General features: G+C 27.3%; 2 protein-coding genes across 2 annotated transcripts in view; both read right to left on the reverse strand.

Annotated features, from left to right (window-relative positions):
* LOC100777830 (polyadenylate-binding protein RBP47C') overlaps positions 1 to 5,958 on the reverse strand; it is a 7,168-nt gene extending 1,210 nt beyond the window's left edge. The window contains exons 1-6 of the mRNA XM_026128824.2: positions 5,274 to 5,958; positions 3,830 to 4,295; positions 3,228 to 3,283; positions 3,014 to 3,125; positions 2,963 to 2,978; positions 2,813 to 2,912 (exon numbers count right to left, since the gene is read on the reverse strand). Coding sequence (XP_025984609.1) covers positions 2,813 to 2,912; positions 2,963 to 2,978; positions 3,014 to 3,125; positions 3,228 to 3,283; positions 3,830 to 4,295; positions 5,274 to 5,582 — 1,059 coding nt within the window. The 5' untranslated portion in view covers positions 5,583 to 5,958. The remainder of the gene's footprint in view (positions 1 to 2,812; positions 2,913 to 2,962; positions 2,979 to 3,013; positions 3,126 to 3,227; positions 3,284 to 3,829; positions 4,296 to 5,273) is intronic.
* Positions 5,959 to 9,610: 3,652 nt separating this feature from the next.
* On the reverse strand, positions 9,611 to 10,491 carry LOC100527693 (uncharacterized). The gene has a single exon (NM_001249155.3). The coding sequence runs from the start codon at positions 10,404 to 10,406 to the stop codon at positions 10,077 to 10,079; it is 330 nt and encodes a 109-aa protein (NP_001236084.1). The 5' UTR covers positions 10,407 to 10,491; the 3' UTR covers positions 9,611 to 10,076.
* Positions 10,492 to 12,096: the final 1,605 nt, after the last annotated feature.

A 12,096-nucleotide genomic window follows, 5' to 3' on the forward strand; every position in this document is an offset into this window, starting at 1 on the left:
TTAATATAGAGACTAAAAAAGTCACTTTTAAATTATAGAGACTAAAAAAAATTAAAATGAAAATTATAAAAACTAAAAATATCACTTTTAAACTACAAGGACTAAGAGAGAATTAAAATATAGATTATAGAGACTAAAAAAATCACTTTCAAATTAAAAAGTATAAATGATAAAACTATAATGACCCTAATTAAATCATTTGTTTATATATACATAAAGTATTCAAAACAACTCTAATACATTAAGTTGTTTTCTTAACCATGTAAAAAATTATTTATTTATTGAGAGAAAAGTAACTAACATTTATGACAGTAGAGAAGTGGTTACAGTTGGAGTAGAAGAGTCCTAAAAAAAATTGTATAAACCAAATGGGTATATCACTTTGTTATTTTAGTTATAGATTATATAGATAACGCTTCACTATTGGAAAATTATATATATTGTCACTCTTATTCAAATAATATATAATATTTATTGCAAATACCCTTTTTTCGTGTATGTCTAATATCTATTTATTACAAACATGTCAACGAATTATGCCCTTAAAAGTATTTAATAAAGGATACAATGTATAACAATATTAATGTTATCAAGTTCTCAATCCAAACGATAACATATGAGAGTTCTAACATTAAATAATATTCTCTTCCTTTAATATACATTAGAAAGCATAAAAACAAGAATCTAATATTGGTTTATTTATTGAGGAATTTTAAGTAAAATGCATGTGTCATCATTTGATAAAAACAATAAACTTTATTTAAGTTTTACCTTTTAACAATTATAACTTGATAATATTTTTGTTTCTAAGAAACAAGTTAATATATATACACGAGTAGGATTTGTTAATATACTTTCCTTTCCCTATATATAGTGATTATCAAGCACACTATGCTTTATTGATTTTAACAGCAAACCATTCTCTTTATACAAAAATGGTGTTTGTAAAAGCTTAAATTATATATATATATATATATATATTAAAGCCATCTTAAGGAAAAAACAATTATTTTTAGTCCATGTAAGTTCTTAAATTTTTTTAGTCTTGGTCCTCTAAGTTTTTTTTTTCATTTTTAGTTGATGGAAGTTTTTTTGTTTTTGCTTTTTTTACATTTTTAGTTGATGTAAGTTTGCACTTTTTTAATTTTGGTTCTTATAAATTCTTTATTTAGTTTTAATCATTATAAGTTTGTATATTTTTAATTTTAGTTCTTTTAACATTTTATTTTTTAGTCTATGTAAATACATATTGTAGGAGACCAAAATTGGAAAAGTAGATTTTTTTAATCATTCCTAAGAAATTTACAATAACTCACACACCTTGATCAACTAACTGAAATTAGACCCATAGGCAAAAAAAATATAAACTTACAAGGATTAAAAATGAATATAAAACTTACAATGACCAAAAGTAAAAAGCACAAATTTAAAAAAGAACTATAAATGAATAAAAAAAATTAGAAGGAAAAAAATTGAAAAAATAAATAAACTTACATGACTATATTCATATTTAAGACTTTCTCTAAATAAGTGAATCCAGTCCCACATTAAGACTCTATTTGGTTTAGGGGGAAAGATAAATACAGAAAAAAATAATATAAATTTCATATGAGACTCACATGACTTACGTCCTATTTTAATTCAAATATATGTTTTTTATTTTCATTTTCTTTATTATTTTCATCATCCCAGCCAAACATACATAAGTGAGGTACGGGTCATTTAATGACACTTGTTTAATGTAGTTAATACTCTTTTATCTCAAATAAAGTAAAAAAAAAAGTATGTTGATCTAAAAAGTATAAACAATTATTATTGGTTTCTTTTTATCTGTTTTTTAAGATTTTTAAATGCAATAAATTTTCTGTTATGAGATTTCCTATGTTATTCTTTTTTCATTTCTACTTCACAATAAAATGTATTGTATAATTTAATGATTTAAATATGTTTTTAATCCCTTAAATGTGTGTCATTTTCTTTGTAGTCCTCTAAATTTAAAGTTGTATTTTACTCTTTGAAATATGTAAAATATTTTTTTTAGTCCTTTTACAAAGTGTAGCCAAGCAGGAAATAAATAAGAAATTAATTTTTTTTTTGCATTTTTTAATGTTACAGTTTGATTTTCTATTTTATATTTTAAGATATAATTTTCTAACAATTTGGATCTGTCAGAATCAAATCAATAAAAAAACATTTTTTAAAGAGGTTAATGAAATTTCAATTATTTTTTCTAACTTGATTGTGATCTTTTTAGCGGCTAGAAGTGTACTTTAAAATAGAAAATAGAAAAATCAAATTTTTATAGTAAAAAATTATCACAAAATGTGAATATCTTACTTCATGTTTGATTTTACATTGGGCAAAAAGGACTAAAAAGAACATTTTGTGAGTTTTAATGACTCTAACTTAAAAGACTAAAAATATATTTGAGCCTAAATTAATTACAAATTAAGTAAAAAATAAGGATATAATAGACAAAACAGTAATTAATGTTATATAAAAATGACAAATAAATAGAAACAAAAAATTGACAATTAAAAAGGAATATTGGAAATAACTAATTTCATCCTATTTAATTAAACAATAATCAAAATACTTTATATAATGTTTTAATGAAGAGCAATTTAGGGAAAACGTATTTCTTATTTTAAAATCATATTAGTAAAATTAAATGACTATTAACTATTTTTTTTTTTAATTTACATGAATTAGTTTTATTTTTGCTTGTATTCGAAGGTGGAGGGAATACACCTGATAAAATGGCAAGGAGAATGTGTGTCTCTGCATGATTGAAAAGTGAGAGAGAGATTACCTGCTTATTTGCTGGATTGCGGCCCCATGAAAGACGAACCATTTGTTTGCCAATCGTTGTCCCATTTAGCTTCTGCAATGCCTCTTCAGCATTATTTCTGAAAAAGGTTGATGCAGTGGACATATTGCTAATTAAAAACCATGTTATCTCTTCGAAGCACAGACAACTACGCCTCGGAAGTAGTACTGTTGCAAATTGTACAACCACATCCTTTTCCAACAGGTATTTTAACAGAGACTATCTCACCATACTGGGAGAATGGTTGCTTAAGATCTTCAGCTGTAACATTAGAGTCAAGTCCTCCGACAAATATCTATAATTGAATCAATCCACAGAAAAATAGTGACAAATCAATTTCGTTTTTGGCTGAAAAAAAAACCTAATAATAATATATAAAAAAAGCAGAAAAGCTTACAGTTGTGTTTGTAGAATCAGCTTCAGATTGGCTGGATATGCCATTTGACTGACTTCCTATACAAATAAAGAGATGAAAATCAATACCTAACTAGTACAGATGCTTCAGACTTTTGCAGCAGCAAGCACAGGACAAACAAATGTAAAAGTTAAATTTGAGAGACATAGGTTTCGTTTGTTTACTGTTTACAAAAACAGAGTTCTGTTTTCTGAAATTTGTTTATCTCTGAATACATTTCAAAGTGTTTGTTTCCTTTAGGCATTTTTGAAAGTTTATCTCCTCAGCACTTGAATACAGCACTAAAGAAAACAGAAGTAGAGAATGAGAAAAAATTACCCAACTTTTTTCTGTTTTTTTTTTGAACAACTTTTAAAACAAAATATACTTAGGATGAATAATTGATTGTTGAGTAATGTAGAATTGTTTTAGAAAACAGTTTATAAAAGAAGAAAAAAAATGACAACTGAGAAGGGAAAACATGTATATTAAGAGATTCCAGGAATATTTTTTTTGAATTGAATGTATAATACCCTTTTTTGTGTTCATTTTAAAGAACATAATTTCAGATAAGAGAAGCAAGCAAGTTCTGTGATTTGGCGTACCTTGTTGGTAGCCAGATGTCTTCCTAGGAGTTGCAGCACCAATACGCATAGGCCTGCTAGAACAGTAAACACCATTCATTTCAGTCATAGCCTGAGACCTCTCATCATCATCTCCAAACCTGACGAAACCATAACCCTTTGAACGGCCAGTATTGGCATCAAAAACAACTTTTGCAGCTTTAACAGATGGGTATCTATTAGAAAATGTTTCATGCAACATGCTATCTGTAACATCAGCAGCTAAATCTCCTACAAAAATAGAAAGATCAGGAACATTATCTGAACGCTTGTCTCCTGTGCCAAATGTTGCCCAGTTAAGGCGGAAAGGTTGCTCTGTGTTAGGCATCAATATCCCAGCATAATTCTGCAAAACTTTCTCAGCTGTGCCATGTGAATAGAATTCCACAAATCCATAACCCTCTGATAGACCAGTCTGCTTATTGCGAATAACCTTAATTGAGGAAATCTGCAAAATTGAACAATAATAATTGAAAAGCTCAGGGAACCATTTTCCATTGTAGCAAGCAAATCTCTGAATAATCAGATTATCTTTTCATCAAACAACACTAGCAGAGGAAGAACGCTAAAATCGCCTTTCTTTAATTAAAACTAGCTAACAGCAACAACTGTACCTAAAACCTTCATCGCTTAAGCCTAAACTATTCATACTTCAAATGTTACAAAATCAAAATTTGATCATACCAAAGAGTTCAGATTTGTGCACACGGACACTTAATTCCACAGAGAGTTCCAATCTATTCTAATTTAATTAAATTGAATCAAATGGCACCACCTAAATTGATGCATAGCTTGTAATGTGAGAAAATAAAAATTATAGTAGAGCTAATTGAATAAGCAAGAAGCAGAAAACAAGACTGAAAAAGGATTTATCTTTGCTTTATTCCAGCATAACGTCAGATAAATTAATGAAACTTAATTCTCTTACATATTTTTTATAATTAAATGCAACACTCACGTCTGAGTTTATAATCTCATGCAAACTAGTTAAACTGTTCACTAGTAACCAATAATACTTCTTTTATAACACAACATTTATTCCTTATCCTTATGTAAGGTTTCAGACACAATTTTAAGGAACACACAATCCTGATCTTCTTGTACTGTACCATTGTGTTAGTGTGTATTTAACGTTATCACCTTTTAATTACAGAATTACCAAAGGAAAAAGAAATAAAATAAACGTCATCTCTTTCTTTTTACATTGCCGAAGTTGACACAATCAAAACGAACCATTTAAAACACTAAAACCTCATATATCATATTATAACACAGAAACGCAAATCCATGTCATACACATGAAGTAACCGAACAGAACAGTTTTTACGTTAGAATAAAACAACTAAAGAGAGTAATCAGTGAAAAAAGAAAAACACTAGTACTATATTCAGTGTGCGCTAACGTGTTCTGTGAGAAGAGAGAGAACCTCGCCGTTGGAAGCGAAACAGCGGTGGAGATAATTTTCGTCCATCCAATGATGCAAATCGCCGACCCAAACGGTCTTGTTCTCGGCACTGGATCCCTGATGGTGCGCGTGCAGGGCGTGCGGCAGCTGTTGTTGGTAGTGGTGGTAGGCCATGTAGGGCTGCGGCGGCGGAGGAGCGTAATGTTGAGGCGGCATCATGTGGTGCTGCATTACCATCGCCGCTGCCGGGTACTGCATCGGCATCCACTGGGGCGGCGGCGTCCGCTGCTCCGTCGCTTGCGAATCAGAGCCGTTGGATGTTGGTTGCATCTTCTTTCACAATTAGCGTTACGGCAAGCGCCTCTCTCTGGTTAATTTGTTTTCTAATACCGAAAATACGAAAAAGCAATAAAAAATAGAAAGAGGCGAGGCAAGTTGGTTAGTGAGGGGTGAGAGAGAAAAGGGTTGAATCTGGATTTTGAGAAGATGAGGATGACGGATTCTTGGGTTGGCTTCGTGAACGCGGTTGCCTTTTCTCCCGTTGGATCAAGGGGTGGGATTCGATTTCAACCGTTGGATCTATTAATAACACTAGTAGTAGTAGTAGTAGTAGTAGTATGCTTGGCTAACTTGGCTTCCCTCTCTCTCTCCAGGATCCGCCGCCACCTCTTTCCTCACTGGAATTTATTTCTCTTTCTTTTATTATTATTTTTAAGTTTATTCGGTCGTGTGTATAAGCTTGCACTTGTCAGTTTAACTTTAACCTCGCATTACTTAATTTTTACGGTTATGTTGTTGGGAAGTTAATGACAGACAAAACTTACTGCATGCCAGATTGTCTTGGAATTAGATTATGATACAGATCTATGCTGCGTGTGCATATTATGTTACTCTGCCACAAGCGTAGTAGGAAATTCTCTATTTTTTTAGAAAAAAATATCAGATATTTTTTAAGAAAATATTATAAAATATAACACTACTAATCTATGTAGAAATTAAAATAAATAAAATTATGAAGATAATCTATATATCTATATCTATTTATATATTATATCAAATAATTAGAAGTTGACACATAACATCTGACTTATTCTCAAATTAAATATAATTAAATCAATTCTAATTAATTAAATTATAAATAATAAATATAGATTTAATAATTTCATTCTTTCATTTTTAAATTTATTTAATTTTTCCATTAAATCTTAAATTTTATTTTCACTATAATAATAAATAATCAAATAATAAATAAAAATTTCAAGTAAAGTAAATAGTGATTATAAGATAATAATCACGATATAATATATGATAGCGGACCATCTTAATATTTGATTTTTCGAAATTCACACTCTATCAAAACTTATTAAAGCAAAATAAAAGATAGATAATTGGACTGTTGAATTTTATCAATGCTTTTTATTTCAAATTCATACAATGACTCTTTGTTTGTCATCTTTAGTTAATATTTTTCTTTTTGTTTGTGGAATAATAGTTTTTGTTTAATACATATGAGTACATGTGTTTTCTTTGGTTATCAAATAGAAGCTTATGATCTTTTTATCTGTGTTGATAATTTGAGTTTTCGATATAAACAACAGGAGATTGAAAAAACTTGATAATTTTAACTTATTATTGTATCATATTGTTGATTACGCATGTCAGTACATGTGTCAATGTACTGGTTAAAATATACCTAACCTTTTTTATCTCAAATTAATTGCGTAATTTTTTATTTGAAATCAATCAAAATTACAATCAAATATAATTTTATTTTGTTTATATATTCGTTACCTACTTTTGATTGACTCCACTTGCATCAATTAAATAAATTGATTCATGCTCATAAATATTTGAAAGTAGAAAATATTTTAAAAATTATTTTGAGTTCGTATATAGTATTTGCTTCATATCAATTGATTTAATTGATGAAAGTGCATTAAAAAATATCAGATTTTTTAATATGAGAAGACTTTTTTTAAGTTATAACAAATTTTAATTAAATACCAAATTTTATTAATTTTCTTAGAAAATCCTAACTGTCTTCGTTTAATACCACATGATTTATTTCTATCATTTAATTTTTTTTTATGGAATACTTCAATACTTTTTTTAAAAAAATCTTTTAAAATCCTATTTAAATATACCCTCTAAAATTTATAACTGATTGATTCCTTGAAAAAAAATAGAAAGTCACTAATTACAAATACAAGTTAAATTTCATATCAATTACAAAAATAATAAAGGACAAATGTGGCAACATTCTAAGGAACATTTATGAATTTGTTCCATTTATTTCTAAGTATACATTAAAATAATAACTTCAAAATTTTAAAATAATAAAATTTATAACTGATTGATTCCTTGAAAAAAAAAATAGAGAGTCACTAATTACAAATACAAGTTAAATTTCATGTCAATTACATTTTTAAAATTTATTTCAAGTATACATTAAAATAATAACTTCAAAATTTTAAAATAAACCAACATACGCGTGCATCCCACGGGTTATAACTACTAAGTCTATAAATTCTATCCGTGTGTCTGGATTTCATACTTTTACTTTGGCTTATCACACATTCATTTCACTTTTATAAAAAAAATTAAATATATTTTTATTCTTGAAATATATTATTTTTTAAAAATTTTATTTTTATAAAATTCTTTTTAAAATGGTACTTAAATATATAATCCTCAATATACATTTTTTTTTCCATTTTGTCCTTGTTGTAATAAGTAAAAAAAATTATTTTGTTCCCAGTATTTTTAATTAAAAAAAGGACTAACTCATAATGAAATATTATAGAGATTAAAACGGAAAGTAAATATATTACAAAGAATAAAATTAAATAGTGAGGACCTAAATAAAATAAATAGATTTTATAAAGATCATTTAAAAAAAATACGAGAACCAAAACAAAAAATGTGGTATATTAGAATAATCAAAAACGTATTTAAACATAATAATAACTAACAAAAAAAATAAAACTTTAATTTTGATGTACAGTAAATGTAAATTTTTTATATTGTCAATTAATAAAATATCATCGTTTGTTGATATTACTTTTAAAATAATTATTAAAAAAAGTTAATAAAAATGACCATTGATGAATGATAATATATTTCTTTACACCGTTAATGGATGCATTATCTTTAGTCTCAACAAATAATTGTTATTTTTAATTTACATATTTGTTTTTAATAATTATTGCAAACTTATTTTTCATTTCATTATGTTTCTGTGTTATTTTCCTAATATTTTAGTTGATTCCAAAATATAATGTTATTTAATTTTAAAACTTATATTGTCTTTTTTATTAAATTTATGTTGTCATATTTTTTTATAGTTTTAAAATACTATAATGCTAGAATAGTTCATTTTTTAAAGAATATCATTTTTTCATGTCAACCTTTTATTTTAATATTATTAAATATATTAATTATTATTAGTACTTTTATTTTTTATTTTTAACACATTTTTTAGTTTGTTTAGTTTATCTTTTGATGTGTATTGTATTTTAGTTACTTTCCATATATTACCACTTTAAGTAATTTTTCCTTTTTGAAACATAGTCGTATTTATTTTTTTATATTATTTTTGTGGTATTTCAATTTAGAATTTGTCTCCTCTAACATTTTTTATTTATATACTAATTTGTAGGTACTGTTAGAATAATCATTCGTAAGAATTTTAAGATAATTATTTTAAAAAATAACAAATTTATTAAATATTATGATTTATAATGAAAAAAATCTTTCATATTATTAGCATATAAGTTATTAAGGAGAAAAAATTTAACTCAATTGATTAAATAATATGTAAGTTATTTTAAATTTCTGATATCTATGTTCACTTCATAAGATAAATAAAAAAGTACATAGATTATTACTCTTTTATTTGTCTTCAACTTTTATTTATAATAGTATTTGTCATAAATGTAGACATTTGTTCCGGTGCAAATTGAAAAAAACTCATAGTGCAATTTGTCTTGGTTGTAGCTGTTATGAAAAGGTGAGATGTTCATTAAATGGACGTGCAAAACATTATACCAATTAAAACAATTCCATATTCAATTGAGTTAGTTAGCAATTTACATGAGTGTTGTGAATCCATATTCAATTCTTACTATTAAAAAAAAAACCTTGATCCCTATTATTTTTTTGTTCCCATTGCATTATTTTAATTTTTTAAGGGATTCCTGTTTCAGGTTATTTTCTATCATTCCTAGAAATATCAAGATGCACCGGATCGGGTATACTTTATTCCTAGGAAATGTCTGCAACTAGTTTTTTTTGTTTAAATATTTTTTTGTCCTGTGCGTCACACAAAAAGAAATGATATTCAAAGAATAAGATTAATTAATACATACACCAAATCACCATCATCATTGTTATTTATAGTAAAATATATAGTTACACGGCAACAAAGATTGAAAGAAGGGGGGAGGTGTTGAGATGCAGCTAGCTATATTACGATTTTACAATTACAGATACACATATTTAAGGCTATAGGCTAAGAAGGTAACTATGAGTACGTTTCTATATGTATGCGATAGCTTTACAGTTTACACACAATTAATCCCTTAACTAGAACATAAATTAACAACCTTATTATTCTATATACACCTAAATTTAAGTATTCCACCTTTCTATTATACGCTTATCACAGCTGGAAATTAATTCTCAAAGATCCTTTACCCACTACTCTTTTCCCCCTTAAAAGAGAGAGAGGTATTAGGATTTTAGTTATATGAGTAACATTTTTTAAGTAAAAAATGCATATATATTACTAATTATTGACTATGCACACATGAGAACAATATACGTTTATGGCTTTGAAATTGAAACTATGTTGGCGTGTGGGGAGGAATGGCCGGCACCGGGACTGTGCCCTGGATCCGTTGGTTGGAAATCGTTTGTAACGCCGTCATATTGTGGATTCTTGGTGTCTTCGAATTCTAAGGTGTGACGGTGCCACGTGGCAGTATATTCTGCCGCTTTAGCTATTTCATCGATAATGTTTTCGTGGGTTGTGACTTGCTCCTTGATCTCCATTTTCAGTGGCCTTCCCTGAACTGAAAAGGTTCCATGAAAAGTCATTAAGGAAAGAAAAATAGCACTGACCATGAAGTTGAACCCAAGCTTCGAATTGGCCATTATGTTTAGAGAGTGCGAGAGGCCTTGAGCTGAAATTATTTGGATGTGTGGGTTGGGAGAACTGAGATTATGAATACTGGTGCTTGAGAAATGTGGTATGTTAAGGTGAGTATTTATAGGCCACGAGAGAAGACTGGGGGGCTCAACTCAAATATCTAATTTTATAGTGAGAATGTGGGGAAATATTAATGGTGAATGTAAACTTGTTCATGATTATGCTCCACCAAGATTCTCTTTTGGGTACCAATGTGGAACAGTGGAAGTATCTTTTAGTCTAGTGTTTCTTTGAATTTTTCTACTATACTGTGTTTTGCATGTTGCATTCAACTATTTTTTCGGCGTGCTCTTGAATGTTTCTTGGTACATTTGGGAAATATTGATTGATTTATTGAGATAAAGAGGTTGGTAGTATTTTTTAAAAAATATTTTTGGTATTATTAAGTTACATAAAAAGGGGAGGCCACTAGAAACACCATTTATAAAAAAAGATTATATATCTCTAGTTATATAAAAAGGGACGAAGGGAAATCGAGAAATTATTAAAAGGAATCTTATGAAAAATAATATCTTTAAAGATTTAGTTTTTAATTGACTTGAATGACATTGAATAGTTCATGTAATCGATAGTATATTATGTATAAAAAAAGAATGTAAAAGAAAGGTTAAAAATATAATTTTTGTCTTTTTTTTTTAAATATGTAATTCTAGTCTTCTTATTTTTTAATTAATATATTTTGTCTCTAATTTTTTAAAAAATTAAAATTTTAATTTCCTTGATCAATTCCAGAGTTGTTGATTATGTATTTTTTTTAAACTTTTTAATAAATTAAATTTGTTAGAAATTAAATAATTTTAAAAAAAATATTTTTTACGTGCATAATAAGTAAATAGTTATCGGTCAATGTTTGAAGTTGATTATAAAAATTAAAATTATTGATTTTTTAAAAGTAAAAAATGAAATATCTTGATTAAAAAATAAAAAACTAAAATTATAAAAATTTTAAAAATGAATATAAAACTTCTCAATTAAAAAATATAAAAACTAAAATTATAAATTTTAAAAAAATAAGAAAACAAATTATATTTTAACCTAAATAACACTAGTATAGTATTACTATACCCACTATGCCTATCCTGATTATACGTTTCTGGTTCGAAAACCCAACTGGCTTTTAATTTCCTCATGGTTGGGGGGGGGCCTAGGCCTGGCTAGATTCCAAACTCTCATGAAGTTAATGGAAGTAACTGTGCCACTATTATAGGACAGGAAACTCATAATGAATTTTTATCTAACTTTTCGTAAATATTTGATAGGTAAAATTTTATCAAAATTTATAGTATAAATCGTTTTAAATTATTTAATAATTTTTTAAAACCTTTTTTTTCTAAACAAAATTGTTGAATACTTTGTATATTTATAAAATATTAACAAGATTAATATCAATAATTGTTTCGAATAGTGTGGCATATGAGTAAAATTAGAGGACTTGTCTTATTACGTTCTTCCTCATAGACTCTCTTCTTCCACTTACCCCATAGTTTTTTTTAAGGCAAAAGTAGGGATTGTTGCGGATGAAGGTTCTTGATATCCCCAACTATGTTGATACTTATAACCCCAAACCAAACCAGCAATCCCCTGAAATATATCAAATCAGAACGATGGAAGTATAAAAAATCATCCATGGGGGAC

The sequence above is a fragment of the Glycine max genome, chromosome 6 (genome assembly GCF_000004515.6).
Source record: "Glycine max cultivar Williams 82 chromosome 6, Glycine_max_v4.0, whole genome shotgun sequence".
NCBI lineage: Eukaryota > Viridiplantae > Streptophyta > Magnoliopsida > Fabales > Fabaceae > Glycine > Glycine max.